The sequence below is a fragment of the Ambystoma mexicanum genome, chromosome 8 (genome assembly GCF_040938575.1).
Source record: "Ambystoma mexicanum isolate Mex_15411 chromosome 8, UKY_AmexF1_1, whole genome shotgun sequence".
NCBI classification, from domain to species: domain Eukaryota; kingdom Metazoa; phylum Chordata; class Amphibia; order Caudata; family Ambystomatidae; genus Ambystoma; species Ambystoma mexicanum.
In genome coordinates, this window is record NC_090929.1 from 271639458 (window position 1) to 271661989 (window position 22532).

General features: G+C 44.9%; 1 protein-coding gene across 1 annotated transcript in view; it reads right to left on the reverse strand.

The window, feature by feature from the left end:
* PAPPA (pappalysin 1) overlaps positions 1 to 22532 on the reverse strand; it is a 2238202-nt gene that overhangs the window by 421765 nt on the left and 1793905 nt on the right. Inside the window, exon 10 of the mRNA XM_069609668.1 lies at positions 19466 to 19662. Coding sequence (XP_069465769.1) covers positions 19466 to 19662 — 197 coding nt within the window. The remainder of the gene's footprint in view (positions 1 to 19465; positions 19663 to 22532) is intronic.

A 22532-nucleotide genomic window follows, 5' to 3' on the forward strand; every position in this document is an offset into this window, starting at 1 on the left:
ACATGAGGAAGCATGAGGAGTAGCGTGAGTACAGATAATCCAAGCAGATAGACAGAAAGGTAAGACTACAAGCAATCATGCGCCTTCTCTCGGAGGGGAGGAAGGGTGGGTCGCATGTGAATCTAAGCAGATACAAGCATCAGAAATACGATTACGGTGAGTAATGTATCCCTTCTGAGGCTTGTGGAATCTGCTTAGATCACATGCTGTGCATAGATTAGCGAGCAGTACCCGAAGAAGGAGGTGGGATGTGAGAAGGGTCATGAGCAAACAGGTGTCTTAGAACCGCTTGTCCCACTTGTGTATCTGTCTTGGAATGAGTGTCAATGCAGTAATGCTGAGTAAAAGTGTGAATAGAGCTCCAAGTAGCTGCTTTGCAAATGGTGTCGAGGGGAACATTTGCAATGAAAGCCAGAGTGGCCCCAATGCCTCTAGTAGAATGGGCCCTTGGCGTAAAAGGCAGAGTTTTTTCAGAAAGAGAGTAACACAGCTGTATACAGTTGATAATCCACTTCGAGATAGCGCCTTTAGAGACGCGATCCCCCTCTCTGCCTGTAGCTACGGAGACAAACAGTTGATCTGTTTTCCTTAGCGGTCTGGTTTTATTCACATAGTAGAGGACCGCCCTACACACATCAAGGGTGTGTAGTTTCACCTCAGCTGAGCTTTGCGGGTTCTGGAAGAAAGCCGGAAGCTCGATGGACTGGTTTACATGGAATTTAGATATAAATTTAGGTGAGAACCTAGGGTGTGTGCGTAAAACCAGTTTGTCTTTGTGGATAGTAAAGAAAGGATCCTGCACTGACAGAGCCTGAATTTCACTGACCCTTCTTATAGAGGTAATGGCTACTAAGAAGGCCGTTTTATAAGTCAGGTGTTTGAGACTACTTTTATGCATGGGTTCGAAAGGGGGGCCCATGAGCTTAGCTAGCACCACATTGAGGTCCCATCCTGGCGGTGGGTTCGAAATAGGAGGGTGAAGTCTCTTTACTCCTTCCATGAAGGCTTTAACTACTGGTACTTTCCACCACGATACTTTGTTATGGGATGTGGTGTAAGCCGAGAGGGCTGCCAGGTGTACTTTCAGAGAGTTAAAAACCAAACCTGCGTCCAGCAGGTGGAGCATGTATGTTACAACGTTGGAAGGAGTGCAATCAACTGGGTTGATTTGTTTATTCTGGCACCAAATAACAAATCTCTTCCACTTGTCAAAGTAACAGTGCCTTGTGTTTGGTTTCCTGGATTCTTTTAGGATGTCCATACACCTCTGTGGTAAATTGAGATGCCCAAACTCTATGACCTCAGGAGCCATGCTGCCAGGTTCATTGAGTTGGGTTCCTGGTGCACTGTTTGACCTTGTTGCTGGGACAGTAGGTTGTACCAGGCTGGGAGTTTGATGGGCTCGCACACCGCCATCCTGCGTAGGTGTGGAAACCATGGTTGTCTCGCCCACATGGGAGCAACTAGGATGAGCGTCATCGATTCCTTGTTCATCTTGTACACCACCTTCCTGATGAGAGGAGTTGGTGGAAAAGCGTACGCAAACATCCCTGACCAGTTCATCCACAGGGTGGTCCCTTGGGAGTCTGGCTGGGGGAACCTGGATGCAAATCCTGGGCATTGTTTGTTTTCGCTTGTGGCGAATAGGTCTATAGTGGGGACACCCCACTGAGAGAAGAGATCTTCTACGATATCTCTGTGAAGGACCCATTCGTGTTCTTCTGGGAGGGAGTCTCTGCTTAGGGCATCCGCTAGGGAATTGAGCTCCCCTGGAACATGTTGTGATGACAGGAAGATGTTCCGTCTGAGTGCCCATATCCAGATTTTCTGGGCAAGCTTGGACAGATTTGGCGAACGAGTCCCTCCTTGTTTGTTCAGATAGAACATGGCTGTCGTGCTGTCCGTCCGGATCTGCACCGACAAGTTTAGCAGATGGGGCTCGAACGCCCGAAGCGCTCGGAATACTGCCAGAAGCTCTAGCAGGTTGATGTGGTTCTTGGCTACTGAGTGAGACCAGAGACCCTGAGCTGTGTGGTGGAGATGGTGAGCTCCCCACCCAGTCAGGCATGCATCTGTAGTCACCACTGCCTGTACTTCGGGATCGTAAAAGGGTTTTCCCCTTGCGAGATTCTCTCTTGTCCACCAGTGTAAGCTCTGTACGAGTGTTGGCGAAACGACCACTAGATCGTCCCACTGACCACTTGCCTGAGACCACTGTTTCGCCAACCATTCCTGCATGGGACGCATGCGCAGACGCGCGTGGGGGACCAGGTAAATGCATGACGCCATCATGCCCAGTAACCGCATTGCTTTGCGTACCGTTATTTGTTGACCTGACTGATAATGTGGAATTTGCAGTAGTATATTCCGAATTCTCTCTTCCGAGGGGAAGGTCAACCCTTTTTGAGTATCTAGGATTGCTCCTAGGAACTGTTTTGAGGTGCTTGGCACCAAACTTGACTTCTTCTCGTTGATAGAGAAGCCTAATTCGTGGAGGAGGTTGATAGTCCTCTGAATGTTTGACCTGCAAATTCCTGGGGTTTCCCCCGTTATGAGCCAGTCGTCCAGATAAGGGTACACTGGGATTGCCTCCCTGCGTAGGTGTGCAGCTGCCACCGCCAGTACCTTGGTGAATACCCTTGGTGCTGAAGCTATCCCGAAGGGCAGTACCTTGAATTGGTAGTGGCGACTGTCCACTTTGAAGCGCAAGTATTTTCTGTGCGCTGGGAGCATGGAAATATGAAAATAAGCATCTTTCATATCCAAGGTTGCCATGTAATCCCCCCTTTTTAGGAGGGGGATTACCTCTTGTAGCGTGGTCATACGGAATTTTTGGGGCTTGACATACTTGTTGGTACGGCGTAAGTCCAATACTGGGCGCATTGTCAAATCTTTCTTTGGCACAAGGAAGTAAGTTGAATAGATACCCTTGTTTACCTGGTGTCCTGGGACGAGTTCTATCGCGTCCTTTTCTAGCAGAATGGCGATCTCCTCGAGAAGGATCTTCTGATGTTCTAAGGAGTGTATTCTTTGTCGTGGGGGGTGGTTCCGGGGACGCTGCAGTAATTCTATACAATATCCTGTGGACACTGTTGACAGCACCCATCTGTCTGAGGTGATCCCTTCCCAAGCCTGGGTGAAGTTGGAAATGCGTCCCCCTACTGGGGTTGCGTGAGAAGGGACCCTGAACTGAGCGTCACTGCTTTGGTGGAGGCGTGCCACCTCCCTTGTTGGGGCTGCCTCTGCCTCTTCCACGACCTCTCTTGTTACCCCTGCCGTAACTTTGGGTAGACTGCTGGTTGTTGTTCCATTGTGTACCCTGTCCTTGGGCATAGTTGCCTCTTTGTGAATTTTGGCCGCGTGGGCGACGAAAATTACTGTTCCCCCTCTGGTTAGGGGGTTTGTTGGTAAGCTGGCCAAGGGATTTGAGAGTCTCGTACTCGTCCTTGGCATTTTTAAGTGCGTCTTCGACCGCTTTCCCAAACAATAGATCGGGTTCCACCGGCTTGTCTATTAATGAAGCCTGGGTTTCTGTTTTGAACCCCGACTGCCGTAACCACGCATGTCTTTTGATAACAGTACCTTCTGCTATCAATCTTCCTGCGTTGTCCGCGGCGTCGAAAGTTGCTTTTAATATGCAACCAGACACGGCTCTCCCTTCTGCCGAGATCCGAGCCAACTGGCCCTTTAACGGTTCCGGAGCAGAGGCTATGAGCGCCGCGACCTCTTCCCATTGATGGCAGTTGTAACTAGCCAACAGGGTGGTGGAGTTTGCAATCCTTGCTTGGTAGGCAGACGTTGAGGCTACCTTCCTGCCAAACCCGTACAGTCTTTTGCTCTCCTTGTCGGGAGGAGCTTCTGACGACGATAAGGGTGTCCCAGCCCTCTTCCGAGTGTTGGTAACCACTAGGGAGTCTGGTTTAAGATGTCCTCTTATATAAAGAGGGTCAGACTGGGCTGCCCGAAAAAGTTTTTCGACTCTGGGGTTGAAGGCTCTGGTGAGGTTAGGATTCACCAGGGATGGATCTATTCTACGTTGGATGGATTTAAGGATAGGGATGGTCTGAGCGACCAGCCTCCTCTCTCCCACCAACTCTTCTGCGAAGTCCCTTTCCTCTTGTACACCGTGGGTGTCGATGTGAAAATGTTCTGCTGCGCGAGCGAGAACTTCATTAAGGAGGGGCTGGTTATCAACTGGCGAGTCGGTAACTGGGGCTTCGCTCTCTTCCTGGGAATCTACTCTGTAAATTTCCTGTTCATCTTCTACCTCCTCCAGGTCTTCATCATCCGCATAGTATTCAGTCCCGGTTTGTTCCTCCATAATTGTAAACTCCTGGTCCCCTTCAGGGAAAGGCTGTCCTTGGTATCTGGGGTGTGGAGTAGAGTATGGAGTAGAGAAAGGCTGCACCTCGAAGGGTTCAGGATTTTCGAACCGGGCCTTTTTATTTAGGGGGATAGGATCAGAGGAGCCTGAGGGTGTGGCCCCTTGAGGGTCATACGAAAGGAAATGTTCTGGGTTTTTGTCATAAAAATCAGCTAAGGAAGACATCCTTGACATGACCCTGTCTATGTCTTCACTGGACCATTCTTTGGAACAGGGTATGATTTTAGTAGGCAACTTAGAGGACTTATCAAGGGTACCTTTGCTGGATGTTGATGTCCCAGTAGATTTATGTTTGTCTGTCTGCTTAGGGTGGAAGGATGGTCTTACAGGAGTGGAAGGCTGTGCTTTCCGCTGTTTCCCCCCCTCCCCGTGCGTGGAAAAATGTTTTCCCTGCCCCTTGGAGGCCCCAGAGACTTTCGACGCCTGGCGTCGAGGGTCTGGAGAGGTATCTTGTTTCGAGCGTGGGGCCTCGCTGGTGTTAACTGCGGCCTCGGTCTCCTGGAGCGCGGCCTGGGGGTGGAAGTCGTCTTCGTCTTCCGACGATCGAACTTCCGTTAATCTAGGGAGCGAGGCGCTCTTGGCAAGAGTGGATGATTGCCTTGCGTCATGAGGCGATCTCGATCGAGAGCGCCCAGAGGACACCGAGTAGGACCGTTCTATTTGTGCCTCTTTCCGAGAAGTCGACGTCGTCGAGGTTCGGTTGGACTTAGTGTGCTTAGTGTGTGTAGGGTGTGTAGCGCTTGCGTCGCCGGGGGTCTTCCCCATAGCCGCCCTGCCGGACAACCTTCCGAGGTCGGGGACCTGCGCTCGGCAGTCTTTCGACGCCGTAATGCCCTCGCCGTCCGAAAGTACGGCGTCGCTGCCATCGCTGAAGGCGCCCTCCGCTGCCATGGCCGCCTGCCTGGCGTGGTGGGCCCAACGCTTTGTCGAACGGTCCTTAAGTGTCTTAGGCTTAAACCTACTACACGCTCTGCAGTTCGCTTCGGGGTGGTCCCTCGGCAAGCAGAGATTGCACGTGGCGTGCCTGTCGACCCAAGGGTATTTGCGGTTGCACTTGGGGCAGAATTGGAAAGGGGTACCCTCCATACGCACCTTGAGGCAGCGGGCTGGTAAGTGTAGGAAATATATAAGGTGTACCTATATACCAAGAGTGAGAGTATGTACCACCCCCCACTCTCCCTACTTGCAGGGCCGAGGCCAGCGGCCTACTAGGCCCGGGCCGAGGCCAGCGGCCTTCCGAGGCCCAGATCCGTCGTGCAGCAGCCGACGGTCGATGTCTTCTCCAGCCGTCGTCGAGTGTCGAGGGTCGACGTTGGGGTGGGGAAGGATGTCAGTAAATAATTTTAAACTTCTATAATTAGCAAAAGTATGGCTAAGGCCAGGGGACTCCGCAAGATGCTTCCGACCAGTATGGCGGAAAAAAACAATCTGAGGATCCCAGACGCGTGAGGGATCTTGGGTACAGTGGACGTCACACTAGGGATAGTATTACTGGCACGCCTGTGTCGACGCCCATTTTCGAGTTTCGAAAAACAAACTGTAATACTCCGCAGCTTCCACTAGATGTCGGCCTATGCACAGCATGTGATCTAAGCAGATTCCACAAGCCTCAGAAATATATATATATATATATATATATATATATATATATATATATATATATATATATATATATATATATATATATATATATATATGAATAAACCAATTTAGCTAAAAAATGGCGCTCTCCCTCAGTGAGTGGCTGGTGCTGGAAAAACGAATTTAGCCAAATTCGTTAACAGGAAAAAACACAAACACACAAGCCCCTGCGCGGTTGTAACACTGCAAAAAAACACCCAGTGGGCATGTATAAAAGTACTCCAGCACACAAGACCTAGCTATTTAAAATGTCATGTTTATTATTGCATAATACAGCACATTACAAAAAACAGAGGTGAAATCATTCACCCCTGTGACAGACGTAAGGTTGCACAAAGCACTCACCCCACGGGTGGAAGAAAGTCACGCTTTCCGCCTGAATGCTCAGGCTTCCTCAGACCTATAAAATCCAAATGCGGCATGCACATCATATAATTTAAAAAGAAAGGCAGTTCCAGAGCGTCCCCACTCGAGTCTCATCACGTGCACAACGGTCATGTGACCTCTACGAGTAAAAATGGTGATGTCTTTCCAATGCAATGACCTCCATATTGGAATGGTCAAAAACCTATGAGTAAGGTACGTATAATAGCAAGTTATGTGAAAGTAACATGCTAGGAAATCACTAAACACATTTAATGACTACCGTAATGAAGACTAAACGGTGAAGACGCTCGAAACTGCTGGTTTAAAAATTATTATTAAATAACAATCGATGTGTAACATATGTGCACAAGTGTGCCTATTCATCATTTGATGGCTAAAAGCAGCTCAGATGGCCGCTATTAGACATACGCCCCCACATGGGGCAAGTACTATCAAGCCAAGGGCTACAAGCAAAACGGCAGCAACCAAATCATAAGTGGGCAAATGCCCTGTTTATGCAAATCGTACCTATACTCAGTACTATGACACCGGGCAAGTGTCCCTTTCCCGGGTAAATATTTCATGGAGAAATAATGCTCCAGACATATGCAATCTTACGTGTTATACACGTGCTCAGATAAAACCGGAGTTAAGAGAAAAGATAAAACGTTGCATAGTATACCTCCTCCCAATGTGCAAATAGAAATTCCTATGTCTATATAACAGTACAAAAGGATAGCAGCCTAATTTCATCAATGAGCAACTAGAATAATTTACCATGTGCAAATAACAATTCCCATGTCAATAATACAGTACAAGGGGATAGCAGCCTAAGTCAATAAATCAGCAACTGAAAGAATAACAGAGAAGAGATGTCTAAATGTTTAACAAAGGTAGTACAATGGGCATAGTATAAATAAAGCAGTATGGTATACATAAGTCTAAGCAACATACTTATCATGATTTAAAGGTGTAAATAATCGTCATAATAAAAAAGCTCATGTTTGTAAAAAAACATATAGTTCAGCATCTATATTTAAACCTTTCGGTTTCAAGGTGTCAAACTTACATATGAGTGTCGCTTCTAGTTGCCTCAATCTCAGTTCACGGTTGCCTAATCTTTTATTTAATGGAATATGTGCCAACCCTGTGAAAGTTAGAAATTTCACATCGCCATTGGGCTTCTCTTGAAAGTGGCTAGTGAGAGGATATGTTAAGTCTCCATTTTTAATGGCTCTGTAATGTTGGAGAATCCGCATCTTCAAAGGACCTATTGTCGAGCCTATATAATGAAGACCACAGGCACATGTGATCACATATACTACATATTTCGTAGTGCAGGAGATTCTATTTTTATATTTCCAACATTGGCCATTCACACTCTGAAAAAGAACCTTAGATACATGATCACACAATTTACAGTGGGCACATTTGTAGAAGCCAGTTCTATTTATCTGAGTCATCCCTGTGCTTTCAGCTGATCTAGTGATAACCATACTTTGAGACAACATAGTTTTAAGAGTAGGAGCCTTCCGATAAGTGACATGGGGAAAGGTGTCCAACACTAACTTAACATGAGGATAAGTGAGCAGAACCTTCCAGTGTTTGTTCATTATCATTTTGATTTCTTTTGCTTGATGGTTAAATCCTGTAATAAGCCTGATTTTATTGCCATTTGCTTTGATTTTTCTGGACAATAAGGATTCTCTGGTAGGTATTTCTGCTTTGGTGAAACTTTTGGAAATAACATTTTTTCCATAACCACGTCTGATGAATCTCTGACTAATGTTTTTGGCTTCACTCATGTAATCACTGCTGTTACTACAAGCTCTTTTGGCTCGCAAAAATTCTCCATAGGGAATAGAGTCTATTAGGGCTCTTGGGTGATGACCCTTGGCGTGGAGAGTTGAATTGGAACTCGTTGGTTTTCTGTATAATTTAGATGTCAACTTCCCATTCTCTACCTGGAATTCCACATCTAGAAATACCAAATTCTGTTTGCTGATAACCGTTGTTAATTCTAAATTGAGTATGTTGTCATTAAGAATATTCACATATTCCATAGGTTTCATTTTAGTCCCATCACAAATAATAAACAAATTGTCTATAAAACGATACCAGATTTTTATGTGTTGGGTCCAAATGTTCCAATTCTTCTGTCCACGCCTGATGTGTCTCCCACTATCCCATATATAGGTTGGCGTAAGTTGGGGCCATGTACGACCCCATAGCAGTCCCTCGTATTTGCTTATAAAGTTGATTTTCATGAAGGAAATAGTTATGTTCAAGGCAAAATTGCAACATGTTCAATAGCATCTTATTGTGTTGCCGATAACTGATCGATCTGCTTTCCAAAAACGCTTGACATGCCTTCATGCCCGCTGTATGCTGAATCGAAGTATACAAAGATACTACATCAAGTGACACAAGAAAGTAACCAGGCTCCCAATTAATATTCTCCAGCTTCGCAAGCAAATCCGCAGTGTCTCGTATGTATGAGCTCAGGCTTAAAACAAACGGCTGGAGGAAAAAGTCCAAATATTTGGATGTATTCTCGAGCAAACTGCCCATCGAAGAAACAATGGGGCGACCTGGAGGATCCATTAGACTTTTGTGAATCTTAGGGTTGAAATAAATCAAAGGAGTTACTGGATGGGCATTCTTGAGAAAGAAATATTCATCGCGATCTACGAGCTCCAACTCACACCATTCTTTTAACCTTTCGTGATATATCATTTTGGTTCCAAATAATGTCTCCATTTCTATCGGTATATAGTTGGTGCTGTCGCTCAATTGTCTCTTGGCTTCCAATTCGTATTTTTCGCTGCCCATGATCACAATTCCTCCGCCTTTATCTGAAGGACGTATGACTATGGAGTGGTCACTCTTCAACATTTGTAATGCCTGGAATTGTGAGTTGTTGAGATTGCGATGTGCCGGTAAGATTTTGCTAGATAATTTCTTCAGATCTTTCATCACTAACTCTTCGAAAGTGTCAATAGGTCCACATGTTATATTAGGACAGAAGATGGACTGAGGTCTAAATTTAGTTGGACAGTTCATATCAGTAGAGATCCCAAATGTTGCTTCTAGCATGGAATCATCCATTCTGATGCTGTCATCCATATTTGATTCCATAGATTCTTTCATATTCGCTAAACATAAAAGACTAATAAGATCTTTTTTCGATAATATGGAGACATCTTTCACTGCCTGTTTTTTCTTTGATCCTTGATTATCTTCAATTTTAGTGGCATGAAATTTAGTCAGTTTAAGCTTTCTGGTAAATTTGAATAAATCAATTCTGGTGGAAGTATAGTCAAACATATGGGAAGGGCTAAAGAAGAGACCCAGGGAAAGTACCGATGATTCATGATCTGTCAAACTTCTTTTCGAAATATTGAAGATTTTCAGTTGGAGGTCTTGTTGCCTCGGGTTTTCCCCTTCTGTTTCACTCCAGATCTCGTTGCCATAGGTGATTGGTTGTCTGTATTTGTTCCCCTGCCTCGTTTTCCTCTGCCGCCTCTTGTTGCTGCCCCTCTTCCTGGTCCTTTGTATTGGCCCTGTCCTCTTCTTTCTGACTTGCTGTCCAGGTGCAGTAGTTTGAACTCCTCTAAAAAATGTAATTTTTTTGAACTCATTTGTTCTGTTTCTGATGAGCTCATTTCTGAACTGCTCGGTTCTTCACTTATAGGAGCTGATGCTTGAACACTTTTAATTTCCATTTGTTGCAGTCTTATCTTGATGGGATTATCAAATCTCTTGGCAAAAGTATAAATCCTCCCTTGTTCGTAATCTATACGATCTCGTTTGAATTTATGTTGTTTTCTCATTCTGATCTCACCCTCATGTCTCTCCAGATTTTCTTCCAGACGCGACATTCTCCTCTTACATTCATCGCCATCTTCTGAAAAGAAAAGCTGTTCCTCCAGTACCTCAATATCTTTAAAGAGTTTGATTCTATCTATTTTCGCATATTTGACCAAACTTTCAATCATCTTGAAGGAACATGTGTTGGTGTGATCTGTCCATTCCTTGATTAGTACATGCCCACTGGGTGGTTTTTTGCAGTGTTACAACCGCGCAGGGGCTTGTGTGTTTTTTCATATATATATATATATATATATATACACAATTGTGGTAACCATCTCATGGTCCCGGTGTGTTTAGTGAATTGATTTATTACCACAGTGTGAGGAGACACCATGTTGTTCCAGTACCCTTTTGTTTTTCAAGTTTTGTAGTTTATTTCACAGGGTGGGGGCAATGGAAGATAATGATTTGTCTGTCTTTTTGTGCGGAAATGTGAGTGGTGTTAGTTTCGTCTTATTTGATGACCGTACGCAGGGCTGTCATAAGGTGTGGTGAGGCACAGGGCAAAATATTTTGCGAGGCACCTCACTCTTTTTTTGCACTAGGCTAGCGGCGGTGGTGCAAACATGAGACACGAGAAATCTTCCCTTGACTTTATGTATGGGGGTTCCCGAATAGGTTTATTATTATGACTGCAAATTGACTAAAACAAAGTCATGTTTCTCTACCGAAAAACGTTTTATTCAAGAAAGGTTTATTCCAGACTAAGTTTTGTATCGTATTCATAAATGTATATAAGACGGAATGAAGGCATGACAGCATGCGCTGCGTGATGCCAGCATTAAAGCACCCCCTTTCCATTGTGTGCACGTGAAAGCACACATCATACACATTGGGCCTCTTCATGAGTAGTTCGCCAATGTGGCCATATTACAGCACCCCCAAACTATGGGTTTGGAGGTAAGGTGGAGGAAAAACCTCCAGCATAATGGAGGTAATTCCTCCACCTTACTGCCAAAAAACAGCCATTTCGGCAGAATTACTGCCAACGGAATTACTGCCGGGGGTAATTCCACTGAAATCCCATTGGAGTCCTGTGGACTCCATAAATGGGGACTAACACTTTACTCCAGCGGTAATTCCGTCGGACAAAGTGGCAGCAACGGTAATCTGTTTGGTGGTATCTCAGTGTATTTACCGTCGCGATACCACCAAACTCATAATGAGGCCTGGACCGGTAGGTGATGTTCAGTAGCAGCTGGTAAATCTTTGAACTGGATGGGGCATAAATGTGCTGAGTATGTGGGATCGACCGAGAGCAGTGAGGGAGCCCGAACCAAACAGGGTTTTGGGGTGATTCGCCACCAGAATTTTGCTTTTAAATATTAGGTTTAAAAGGTGCATTTTACAGCACTTTCGATAAAAAATAGGTTCAAAAGCCATATAGTTTCTAATCGGTTTTGTATAGTAGCACATGAAAAAACCCATTAGAAACAAATCACCAACAGTGCACAGAAGCATTTTCCAACACATTTCCATTACACCTTTGCCCACAATATATCCCCGTATCAAAACATGTTCATGCTAGCTGTGCCCACACATGTCCATGCCGGCTGCATGCACCTGTCACTCAAGGGTAAAGCAAACTTGATGATTGACAGTCTAGCCACGTAATAACACTTGTCAGGTTTGTTTTGATATGATATGGCATTTATAATGCGCCTATACACAAGTGTTTCAAGTGTTTTTTACCATTGATACACAGTTACAGTGCATTGTAAGTGTTACTACGTGTCTAGACTGGCCTGTATTCAATGTAGGCCATACCATAAACAGCCCTCACCCCTAAATTTAGCGTTGCTTCTAAATTTAGGGGTGAGGTCTGGCACACAAACTCCCATATAACACTTCCATCTACGCATTCACACAGCATTCAAACAACTCCTCTTGGCATGCATGCATTCATAAAAACAAACACACTAACATACACTTAAAAATAGATATATACATATATGAGTACACTTATAGAAAACAAATTACACTTAGCTTACCTGTAGACTCGCAACCACCCGACGCGCCCATGCCACCACGGAAGAGGACTGGATGGCCCTCCTCTCACAACGTGAACATGCTGATTGACAGGAAAGGAGATCTCTCCTGTCAATCAGCATGTCTACGCTGTCAGAGCAATAATGAGAGAAGGCGGGGCTCGCTGTTAGTTTTGCAGAGCGCGAAAGGTTCTGCAACAAACAAGAGTGCTTTGTGGGGACATGCGCCCCTGCTGAGAGACAGGTAGCACAGCCCCAGTGCAAATAATGAGCACAGGGGCACTGACACTCAGGGGCCGGGGCCACGAGGCCCGGGGCAGTTTTCCACCTTTGGAGAACCCCCCAATTCCCTTGGGACAGTCCTGACCATACGTATTTGCGTGGGATGGCAAGCTTAAGGAATCATTGAAGGCATGAGGGGCTAGAAGAGTGGATGGTCTTGTGGGTAATGTTTAGGATTTAGAGCTCCGTTTTGTGGGGTAACCACTTCAATGTTTTTAGATTTGAGTGATATGGGCATAAAACCTGAGGTTCAGTACGCATTTTAAAATTTAATTTTGGATAATTTTGAGGGATTTTAGGTTTTCTGAGGACAGACCCATGCAGAGAGCATTGCAGTATTCTTGTTTGGAGAGTATTAGGGCATTGGTGTTGATCTTTCGGTGAAGTTCCAAGCAGGGGAGTATTGTTCTGAGGATGTGTAGGAGGTAGTTTATTTTTTTGGTGAGGTCCTTTATATGTGGTTTAAGGGATTTGTCAGTGTCTATTAGGATTCACTGGTTTCTGTGCTTCTGAAGGAGGTGATGGGGTGTTTCTAGGTCAGCAGGCCATATAAAAGGAAGGTGGTGAATGAGTTGGGTGCAAAAGCTCATGACCTCTGTCTTGCTGAGGTCGAGGCACAAGTTGTTTTCAGACATCCATTTTGGTAGGGCTGTAAGGTATTGCCCAATGAGATTGTTGGATTCGATGCTTGGTGAAATGGAGAAGGCAAGTAGTTTATTCTTGAAATGTGGTTGTGAATTGTTCTATAATGTGTGTGAGGTCTTGCTATAAGCATTGAAGAGCCATGGGATAATGTGGATCTCTGGGGCTCTCCTTGAGTAACTTCCCTAGAGATTGATAGGAAGTCTATGGGCCTCATTACGACCCTGGCGGAGTGGGTTTACGCCAGCGGTATTCGCGGCGGACCCTTCCGCCCTACTACGAGTTCCCGTAGCGCCATGGAGCCGTTTTCCGCCTGGTTTTTCCGGGCGGAGAAATCCATGGCGCTACGGGACCTTGTTGTTAATTACGCCACCGTATTTTACGGTGGCGTAATTAACGCCTTCCCCACTCCCATTATACCCTATGGGGCAAAAATGGGAATGGGGAAGGGTAAAATGGGGATTGGGGATTTACCGCCCCGCCAAGGTCGGAATGGGGCGGTAAATCCGCCAACCCCCATGGCGGTATCGGCAGCTTTCCGCCGTGCTCCATGGTGCATTTTGCACCACGAACTCCGCCAGGGTCGTAATGTGGGCCAATGACTTTTACTGTGGTGGTCCAGTTTCTGGAGAAAAGACTGAATCTGTTTTAGGGAAGTCGTCTATGCTTAGGTGGAAATGCAGTTGTTTAGGAGGTTGGGTGACTGACAGTGAAATGCTGAGGAGAGGTCTAGACGTTTCAGGCAGTTAGGAGTCTGGAGCTGTCCAGCGTGAACAGGATGTGTTCTCTCATGTATAGAAGTGCGTGTCATGAACCGTCGGACATGCCCCTTTTGGACCTCCTGGTCCTTGACACATCGGGGCTTACACTCTGCTGTACTTCCAACATGGCCATTAAACACAGAACGCTGCCTACCAGCTTTCATGTACGACGTAGCACGCTCTATAAAGAAGCCACGCACCCACGGCCCACACGTCTCAACGCTACTGATTGCTGTGGCTAGATGTGTGCTCCATAGTTTGCCTTCACTGAACTCTGTTGTTTTCCTGGTTCCCGGACCCCCCGCTTCCTCCTACTATCCTCCTTCCTCCTTATCTTGTCTTGTTTCCCAGACTCCGTGTACCTGCCTCCGAGTACACCTTCTTCGAATCCTGGACTCCCTGGAGTTTCCAATTGACCCTTGACGTAGAAGCTGAACGAATGCTGGAACCCGAAGACGGCCGTACGGGGTTGTACAAAACCCGAACTGTACGGAAGAAGGCTCCTCCCAAGAACTCCAGCAAGCAGCAAACTCAGGTGAGAAAGTGGGAAACCTGTGACAGTGTGGTTTCAATGCTTCTGTGGGGTCTGAAACTTACCTGCAATCAAAACAAACTTGATAACAAAAGAGCGGCCGGCCTCCTACTTCAGCCCACATTACCAACAACGCCCTGGGAAATTATTGCTACGGACTTCATTGTGGAATTACCACCTTCCAGGGGGTACACGACTATCATGGTCACCATATATTTATTCACTCATATGGCTCATTTTACACCATTATATAAGCTACCTTCTTCCGCAGAACTTGCTGGAATCTTCCTGGAACACATATTTAGACTTCATGGACTCCCATCCAAGATCATATCAGACAGAGGACCTGAATACATATCTCAATTTTGGAAACACCTTTGCCGGATACTAGGAATCCAACGTGCCCTCTCTTCAGGGTATCATCCACAGACTAACGGGGCTACCGAACATGTGAATCAAACCCTGGAACAATATCTTCGTTGTTTCACTACCAAGGTCCAGGATGATTGGTCACTTCTAATACCTGTGGCTGAATTTTCCTATAACAATTCGGACAGCCAGCCCCTTTCCCTTTTTCTGCAGTCAAGGATTTCACCCTTCGGTGCTACCTTCTGTCCTCCCACATCCTACACCTGTTCCTACAGTTGATTCCTGGATCGAAACACTCATCAATGTACAGAAGGAAGCCAAAGAGCATTTAGAAAGGGCCCAAACTCATGCCAAGCATTACGCGGATTCCAAAAGAAGACCAGGTCCCTCCTACGCAGTAGGAGATAAGGTCTGGCTATCCTCGAAACTACTGCCCGACATCTACGACCAAATAAACTGGCTACCCGGTATTATGGTCCCTTTCCCATAAAAGAAATCATTAACCCAGTGGCCTTCCGACTCAAATTACCAGATTCCTGGAAGAAAATTCACCCAGTTTTTCATACGTCTTTAATGAAACCATACATCCAGTTCTCCCGGACTACCCTCAGGCCCAATCCTGTACTTGTCAATGACCAACTGGAATATGAAGTGTCCAGAATATGTGACTCCAGATACAAGCGTGGTCAGCTCCAGTACCTGGTTGAATGGAAGGGATACCCTCCCAGTGAACGCACTTGGGAACCAATCTCAAACTTAAATACCCCCAGATTACTCAGAAGGTACCATCTCATACACCCGGGCAAACCCGGTGGGACGGGTTTTCGGAGGAGGCATGCTGTCATGAACCATCGGACACGCCCCTTTTGGACCTCCTGGTCCTTGACACATCGGGGCTTACACTCTGCTGTACTTCCAACATGGCAATTAAACACAGAAAGCTGCCTACCAGCTTTCACATACGACGTAGCACGCTCTATAAAGAAGCCACGCCCCGGCAGCCCCACGCGTCTCAACGTTACTGATTGCTGTGGCTAGACGTGTGCTCCGTTGTTCGTCTTTGCTGAACTCTGTTGTTTTGCTGGTTGCGGACCCCCCGCTTCCTCCTACTATCCTCCTTCCTCCTTATCCTGTCTTGCTTCCCGGACTCCGTGTACCCGCCTCCGAGTACACCTTCTTCGAATCCTGGACTTCCTGGAGTTTCCAATTGACACTTGATGTAGCAGCTGAACGAACACTGGAACCCGAAGACAGCCGTACAGGGTTGTACAAAACCCGAACCGTACGGAAGAAGACTCCTCTCAAGAACTCCAGCAAGCAGCGAACTCAGGTGAGAAAGTGGGAAACCTGTGACAGTGTGGTTTCAGTGCTTCTGTGGGGTCTGAAACTTAATTGATTGTTGTAAAGAAGGGTGTGTGTTTCTGAGAATTGTGTGAGTTGTTGCATGCTAGTTTCCACAGGATTTCGGCTATGAATGGCAGATTAGAGATTGGGCTATGGTTGTCTGTGTCCTTTTGATCAAGATAAGTTTGTTTCAGGAGCGGTCTAACTATTGCTTTTTTTAACTCTGAGAGATACAAGCCAGTTGAGAATGAGGCATTGCAAAGTTTTGTTATGTAGGGGCCTAGAAGGGATCCATTTTCTTTGATGATTACGGAGACTGGGAAAGGGCCAATTTGAGTGGATACTTCCTTCAAGTTCATTAGTATCTTTTCCACTTCCCATTCTGAAGTAGGCTTGAAGGCTTTGAATTGAGGTGGACTGGTGCTGGTGTTTGGTGGTGAGGTTTTTAAGGTTAAAATTGTCTAAAGTAGTCTGGCTTTTCTTAATCTTTGTTTGGAAAGCTAGAGCTATATTGTCAGCACAGAGTTGGGCAGCAGTATGGAGGTTGTTTAAGGGATCAGATGTTTGGGATTGAGCTCTGTTGATAGTGAATTGGTACAAGAACTTAATTTTTTTCTTTTGAACATTAAGCTATAGCCTCTGGAGAGGATTTTGAAATGAAGTTTTTTATGATTTGGTTTTTCTCCATTTGTGTTCTGTTTGAAGGAGGTTTAGATCAGTCAAATCATTTGTTTGATGTTTTTTTCTGGTGATGTGGGTTATCATGTGAGCGAGGGAGTGAAGTGTGGTGGTACTTTTTTATGGTCAATGTTTTGTAAGATGTCTGCGGGAGTAGTGAGTTGGAGAGTGATTCATTGGCCAGCCCAACCTAGGCCAGAAGTTGCTTTCAGGAGAGGGAGATTTGAAGATAAGAGAATTTCAAAGGAATGCGCTTTCTGGTGTGCGGGAACCTTGAAAGAGGAAATTCATGTAATGGGAAGATAGGCTGCTGTCAAAGGAGCATGACATAAGTGTCATTGTGATCATCTAGTCTGATGTTTATGTCGTCTAGGACGAGGAATTTAGTTGTGCTGGCTGAGAGGTTGGAAAGAAAGACGTCCTATTTGTTCTGTGACTTTATGTTGTAGCCGAGACGTCTATAGATGATGACAAATGTTAGGGCAGCGTCATGGTTGTTATAGAATTTGATTACAAGGCTTTCAAAGTTGGTTTTTGGGATGTTTGTGACAGTGTGGTCTGTGTCTTGTGGTATATGATAGGATATGGAATTTATAACGCACCTATACACAAGTGTTTCAAGTATAGGAGTGCTATTCCTGCGCCTTTTTTTCCAGTTGAGTTTTTGATAGTGAAGTCATTGGGAAGAAGAGTGTTAAGAGTTGTAATGTAATTGTCTGTAAACCATGTTTCTGTGATAGCCTATATGTTTAGATTCAAGTCTTCTATACGAGCTGAGATATGATGTCAATTTTTCATTGCTGATTTAGCATTGATTGAACCGATGTAAATTTGGCCTGGTAGTTTGGTTGTGAGTGTAGGGATGTAGAGGAGTTATGGTGTGGTGAGGGGAGAAGAATTGTGTGTTGATGTGGTGTTGGTCCAGGGAGCTATTGTTGGGTTGGAATGACTGAGCATCTTAAAACAGGTTTGTGGAGTGTATGAGTGGTTGGAGCTGGGTGGTGGGGCTGTTGTGTAGATTTAAAATGGGTGATGAAAGGGGAGTAGCAATGTGTAGTAGAGTGTTGGGGTGGAGTGTGGTTTGTGGTGTTGTGTGTGTGGTGATGGTGTGTTGGATTTGGTATATTCTATACCTCGGTTTTGAGTGACTTGTGGGGCGGAATGAGAATGGTACTCGCTATGTACAGTGTGTGTGTTTGTTATGTTTATTAAAGTGATATGTGCGCATCACTGATTAAGACATGGCCAGCAATCATGCTTCCGAGATTTGTGGCAGAGGTAGATGCTAAAATGATATGGGAAAGCTTGTCCAGACCATGAGGGCAAACTCATTTAACACATGGGGAACTTATGCTGGGGAGGGTCTTTAAGATCCCAACTGAGTGGGCTTGAGAGTCGGGTGGGGTCATGCCTGCCCTCAGTGTTTATGGATGCCCCTGAGCCCTAGGGCTCGGGAGGAATCACCCAGTATCCACGGCACTAGTAAGAAGAAAAGTGCCATTAGTTCCCAGTGCATAACAGGGAACAGATTTATTCACCTTCTGCGATATCTGTGATGCAACAAGGCATCTAACTGATACTGGAGCAGAACGCCACAAGAGCTCCATCTACACCGTTTAAAAACTGAACACGTCACCGAAATATTAATACTGTGAATGCACACTTTTGCCAAATTTATCTTGCAAAGCCCTCAATTCCACACAAATGGTGGGATTATAAGAAAGTTTACCTTTTCAATCACCCATTTGGAATGACGAGGAAGTATGGTATTGTATGTCCAAATTCCAGAAATAGTGTCACTTTTGCAGTAAATTGATGGCCATTAAATAATAATAATAATAATAATAATAATAATAATAATTTGTTATTTATATAGCGCCTTAAGCCAAAGCACTTAAAAAAATGTCTCCTGCATTTGTGGCCCAGAAGTTAAACCATGTTCACATAAATTGTTCCAATGCACAACAGGATGTATTGCAACCGAGGAAGAAAGCACTTCTCAATTTTTAAAGTTGGTATTTAATACGTGTTGAAAGATTCTTGAGTTCTTATAGTTATTAAAAACAAACATATCTTTAGAATGAATTGTGTAGTTTTGTATAGATGATAGGTATGTGGCTCTTTTCACGGGCTGTTTTTTTTTTGTGTGTGTTAATGTGTCACTTGAAAATTGATTGATCAGTTCTTGTGCTCCATTTAAACGTATCTTTGGTGGGTTTGGATCAATCCGAGAGTTGTTTCTCCTTTTCCTCCAAAGGTTGAGATTGTTGTAAACAATAATGTGGTCTGGCTTTAAACTTACAGTAGTTTAAAACTAATTTGAATATCCAATTCCGTGCCGTTCATATATGTTTACCCTTAAATTGTGCTGATTTGTACAGCCGAAAAACAGGTGCAGAAAAGTGTTCGTTCATATTTTCACTGTGGAGCATTTACTAAAGTTGACCGATTTGTTTCGTCATGATTTGCATCAGAGTATTGAAGGGATGAGTAAGGCTTAGATGGTGGGAGGGGCTTAACAAAGAAAGAAAAAGAAAGAGTAAAAAGCAATAGAATGGAAAAATAGTGGTAAACCAGTTACAAAGGAAGAACGATTGCTACTAACCTGTGACGTGTCTGGCTGACCAATGACCACCGACCCTGGGCAATCCGGGTTCCCCTGGTGAGAGACAGACACATTGGAGGCCCACTGGTCTATGTAGCCTTGGGGTGTGTACACACCACAGTCTTTGATGCTCGTCATTCTCTCAAACTCCTCACATACCCCGTCTCCATCATGAAAATAGCATCGGCTTGGTTCATCTGCGAAGACAGAAAATGCCATATAATGTGCTGTTACTTATTTTGGGTTGTTTGTGCATGATTTCACCAGCATTACTACAGCAGAAGAAGCAATGCACATGTAGTTATGGCTAATCGTTGCCTGCAGATACATATTGAACTCCAGAATGTTTCAAGGCTTACCTGAACTTCAGCAAAACCCATGAAAAACAATAATCATTTTACTATGTGTATATACCTTAAGTGATTTCTAGCATTTGGTAGACATACTATAAATGTATTTCTTTGGTGTTTGTACATTTGGGCCGTCATAGTCTTGTTTGCCCTGTGACCTGGCTTTCCCTCCTCTTCTAACATTCACGGTGGGGAGGGAATGCATATAGGAGGACAGTGGTTGTATACTAACACAGTAACAGATGCTGCAAACATTTTTTTCCTGACATCCAGACAATGAGGCTTTCTGAATGCATGATTCGAGGTTACAAATGTTAAAATATAGAGGTGACTGTTCTAAAAAAAAATAATGGGCGCCTAAGCCAGTGTGCATTATGTTTGTACTGGTACAAGAATACAACTTTTTTTTAATCACAGACATAGTTGTCAAATATAAAGATCTGATGTTACCAGAATGTTCTTTGGTTTTATGAAGAGCTGCCAGGAATCCTCGTTGGTGCTATGAGCCCTCTATCGATTTTTCACAGCGTATTACAAAAGAGTGTAGTAGGAATTTATTTATACAGGTAGTCTAAGTTTTGATAATGTGTTTTATTAGAAAGCCATGTGCGACATTATTTTTATGATTACAATACATACTGGCAGTAATCATTATAAATGAACATTTTATAATGTTTAAGAGTGCTAGTTTACATATTTAGTACAATAAATAAATTTGCCCTTTTAAAACTTTTTTTTATTGAGAATGCAAACCAAACATTTTGTCTCTCAAAATGTCGTTCCTTCTTGGAAAGGGTCGAGATTAAAAGCAATCACTTGTTTATTCTGTGAGCACCAAGGAAATATTTGATTGAGAGAAACTTGGATGAAGAGAGAGTGGGGCAGACAGACGTAGAGTGAGGGGGAGAGAGAGGGAGAGACAAAGAGTGAGACAAACACATAGGGAGAAGGAGAGAGAGGTAGAGACAAGTGAGAGAGGGCCAGTGAGACAGACAGAGGGAGGGAGAAAAAGAGAAAAAGGTGAAAGAGAAAGGGGTAGCGAGAGAAAGAAACACCAAATGGGAGTATTAGGGAGAGGAGCAACCAGAAGATTCTGGAGAGATAGAGTGCATGTGCCAGACTTCACTAGCAGAGGAAGAGGTATGTAGAAAGAAAGGAAAAGGCAGACAGCATTGATATATATATAGAGAGAAGCCAACTGCACAAACAGAGAGACAGGGTGAGCATACCATGCCCCACGGACAGAGTTGGAGAACAGAGAGTGTGCACCTGACGATGGAACTCTTGCCCAAGGAAACCAAGTGAGACAGAGGGCCTCATTACGAGTATGGAGGTAGCTATGGTGCTATTAGCGCCATAGCTGCCTCCATACCGCAATCCGGGCGCGGGTTCCTCGAATGAGGAATTACCGGCCCATCGCAACCTTGGCGGACCCGGTAATTCCCCGTCCGAGGAACCCGCTCCCGGTCCATCCCCATTCCCATTCGAGCCCGTTGTTAGCTCCCAGGTCCCCTCGCGGGACCCAGTAAGGACGCCTGGTTTTTGCAGGCGCCCATCGTGGGTCCCGCGAGGAGACCTCGTAATAGGGCGGAACGGGTTTACCGGCACCTTTACCGGTGCCGGTAAACCGTTCCGCCAACCTTACAGTGAGGCCCAGAGAGACAGAGAGAGAAGAGACAGAGAGAACAAAAGAGTGAAAAAAGAGCAAAAGAGAGGGAGAGAAACAGAAGGAAAGGGAGACAGTGCTAGATCGGCATTTGATATTAGGGGTACACCTAGTTAAATACATTTCCGGAAAACCACAAGATCTACAACAGTGAAGACGAAATAATGAGGAAGTGCATAGTAACAGCACAAGCAGCCTTCTGCCCAAGATTTGCAGATTGTACACAGGGAGGAGCTAATGTAATTGCTCCCCAGCACAGTTTTGCAATAGATTGTGAAAGGGTAAAATAACTTGAATCAGATGTCATCCTATCTAAACATTGGTATTTTTATTGGGCTTCAGTGAGTCAAACAATGTAAAGCTGAAACACAACATTATTTAAAAATGTGTTAGCTGTTTTTGTTTTCACTTAATTTATTTGCATTTGATTTTTTGGTTTTGGCTGTTAGGTGGTGCAACTATTGCAGAAACACTTGTGTACAGGCACGTTATATTAAGTGTTACTCACCGGAGTGGCTTGCGTACTCCTAGTCCAAAGTCCCCTTTCGTCCTTCCTGCATGGGCGTCCCTTGCGAGGGACGGGAACGGAGCCTCTTTTTCACCAGAAAAAGACATTTCCCCTTTATATTTACTGGCGCGCAGGGGCGTGGCCTAGGGTGCACAGGTTCCCTTAACCCCATGTACCAGCACCACACCTCAGTCCCGTTTTGACGTGTCGGCTGTATAAAAGTCTAACAACCTCACTGGTTTTATTATAAGGGGATGGATGGTGGGACGTATGGAGGAAAGGGCTCTATGGACTAGGAATATATTAGTCATTCAGGTGAGTAACACTTAATTACTCCTACGTCCAGGCCCCATTTCCTCCATCCTGTATGGGCGATTACAACTGACAACGCCCTGGGGTGGAGAGCCTGATCTCTTAAGCAAACAGATTGCACAGCACCGCTTGGCCAAATGGTGCATCTGCTTTGGCACTGGAATCCAAGGAGTAGTGCTTGTAAAAAGTCAAAGGCGTGGTCCATGTTGCCGCCATGCTGATCACCTGCCA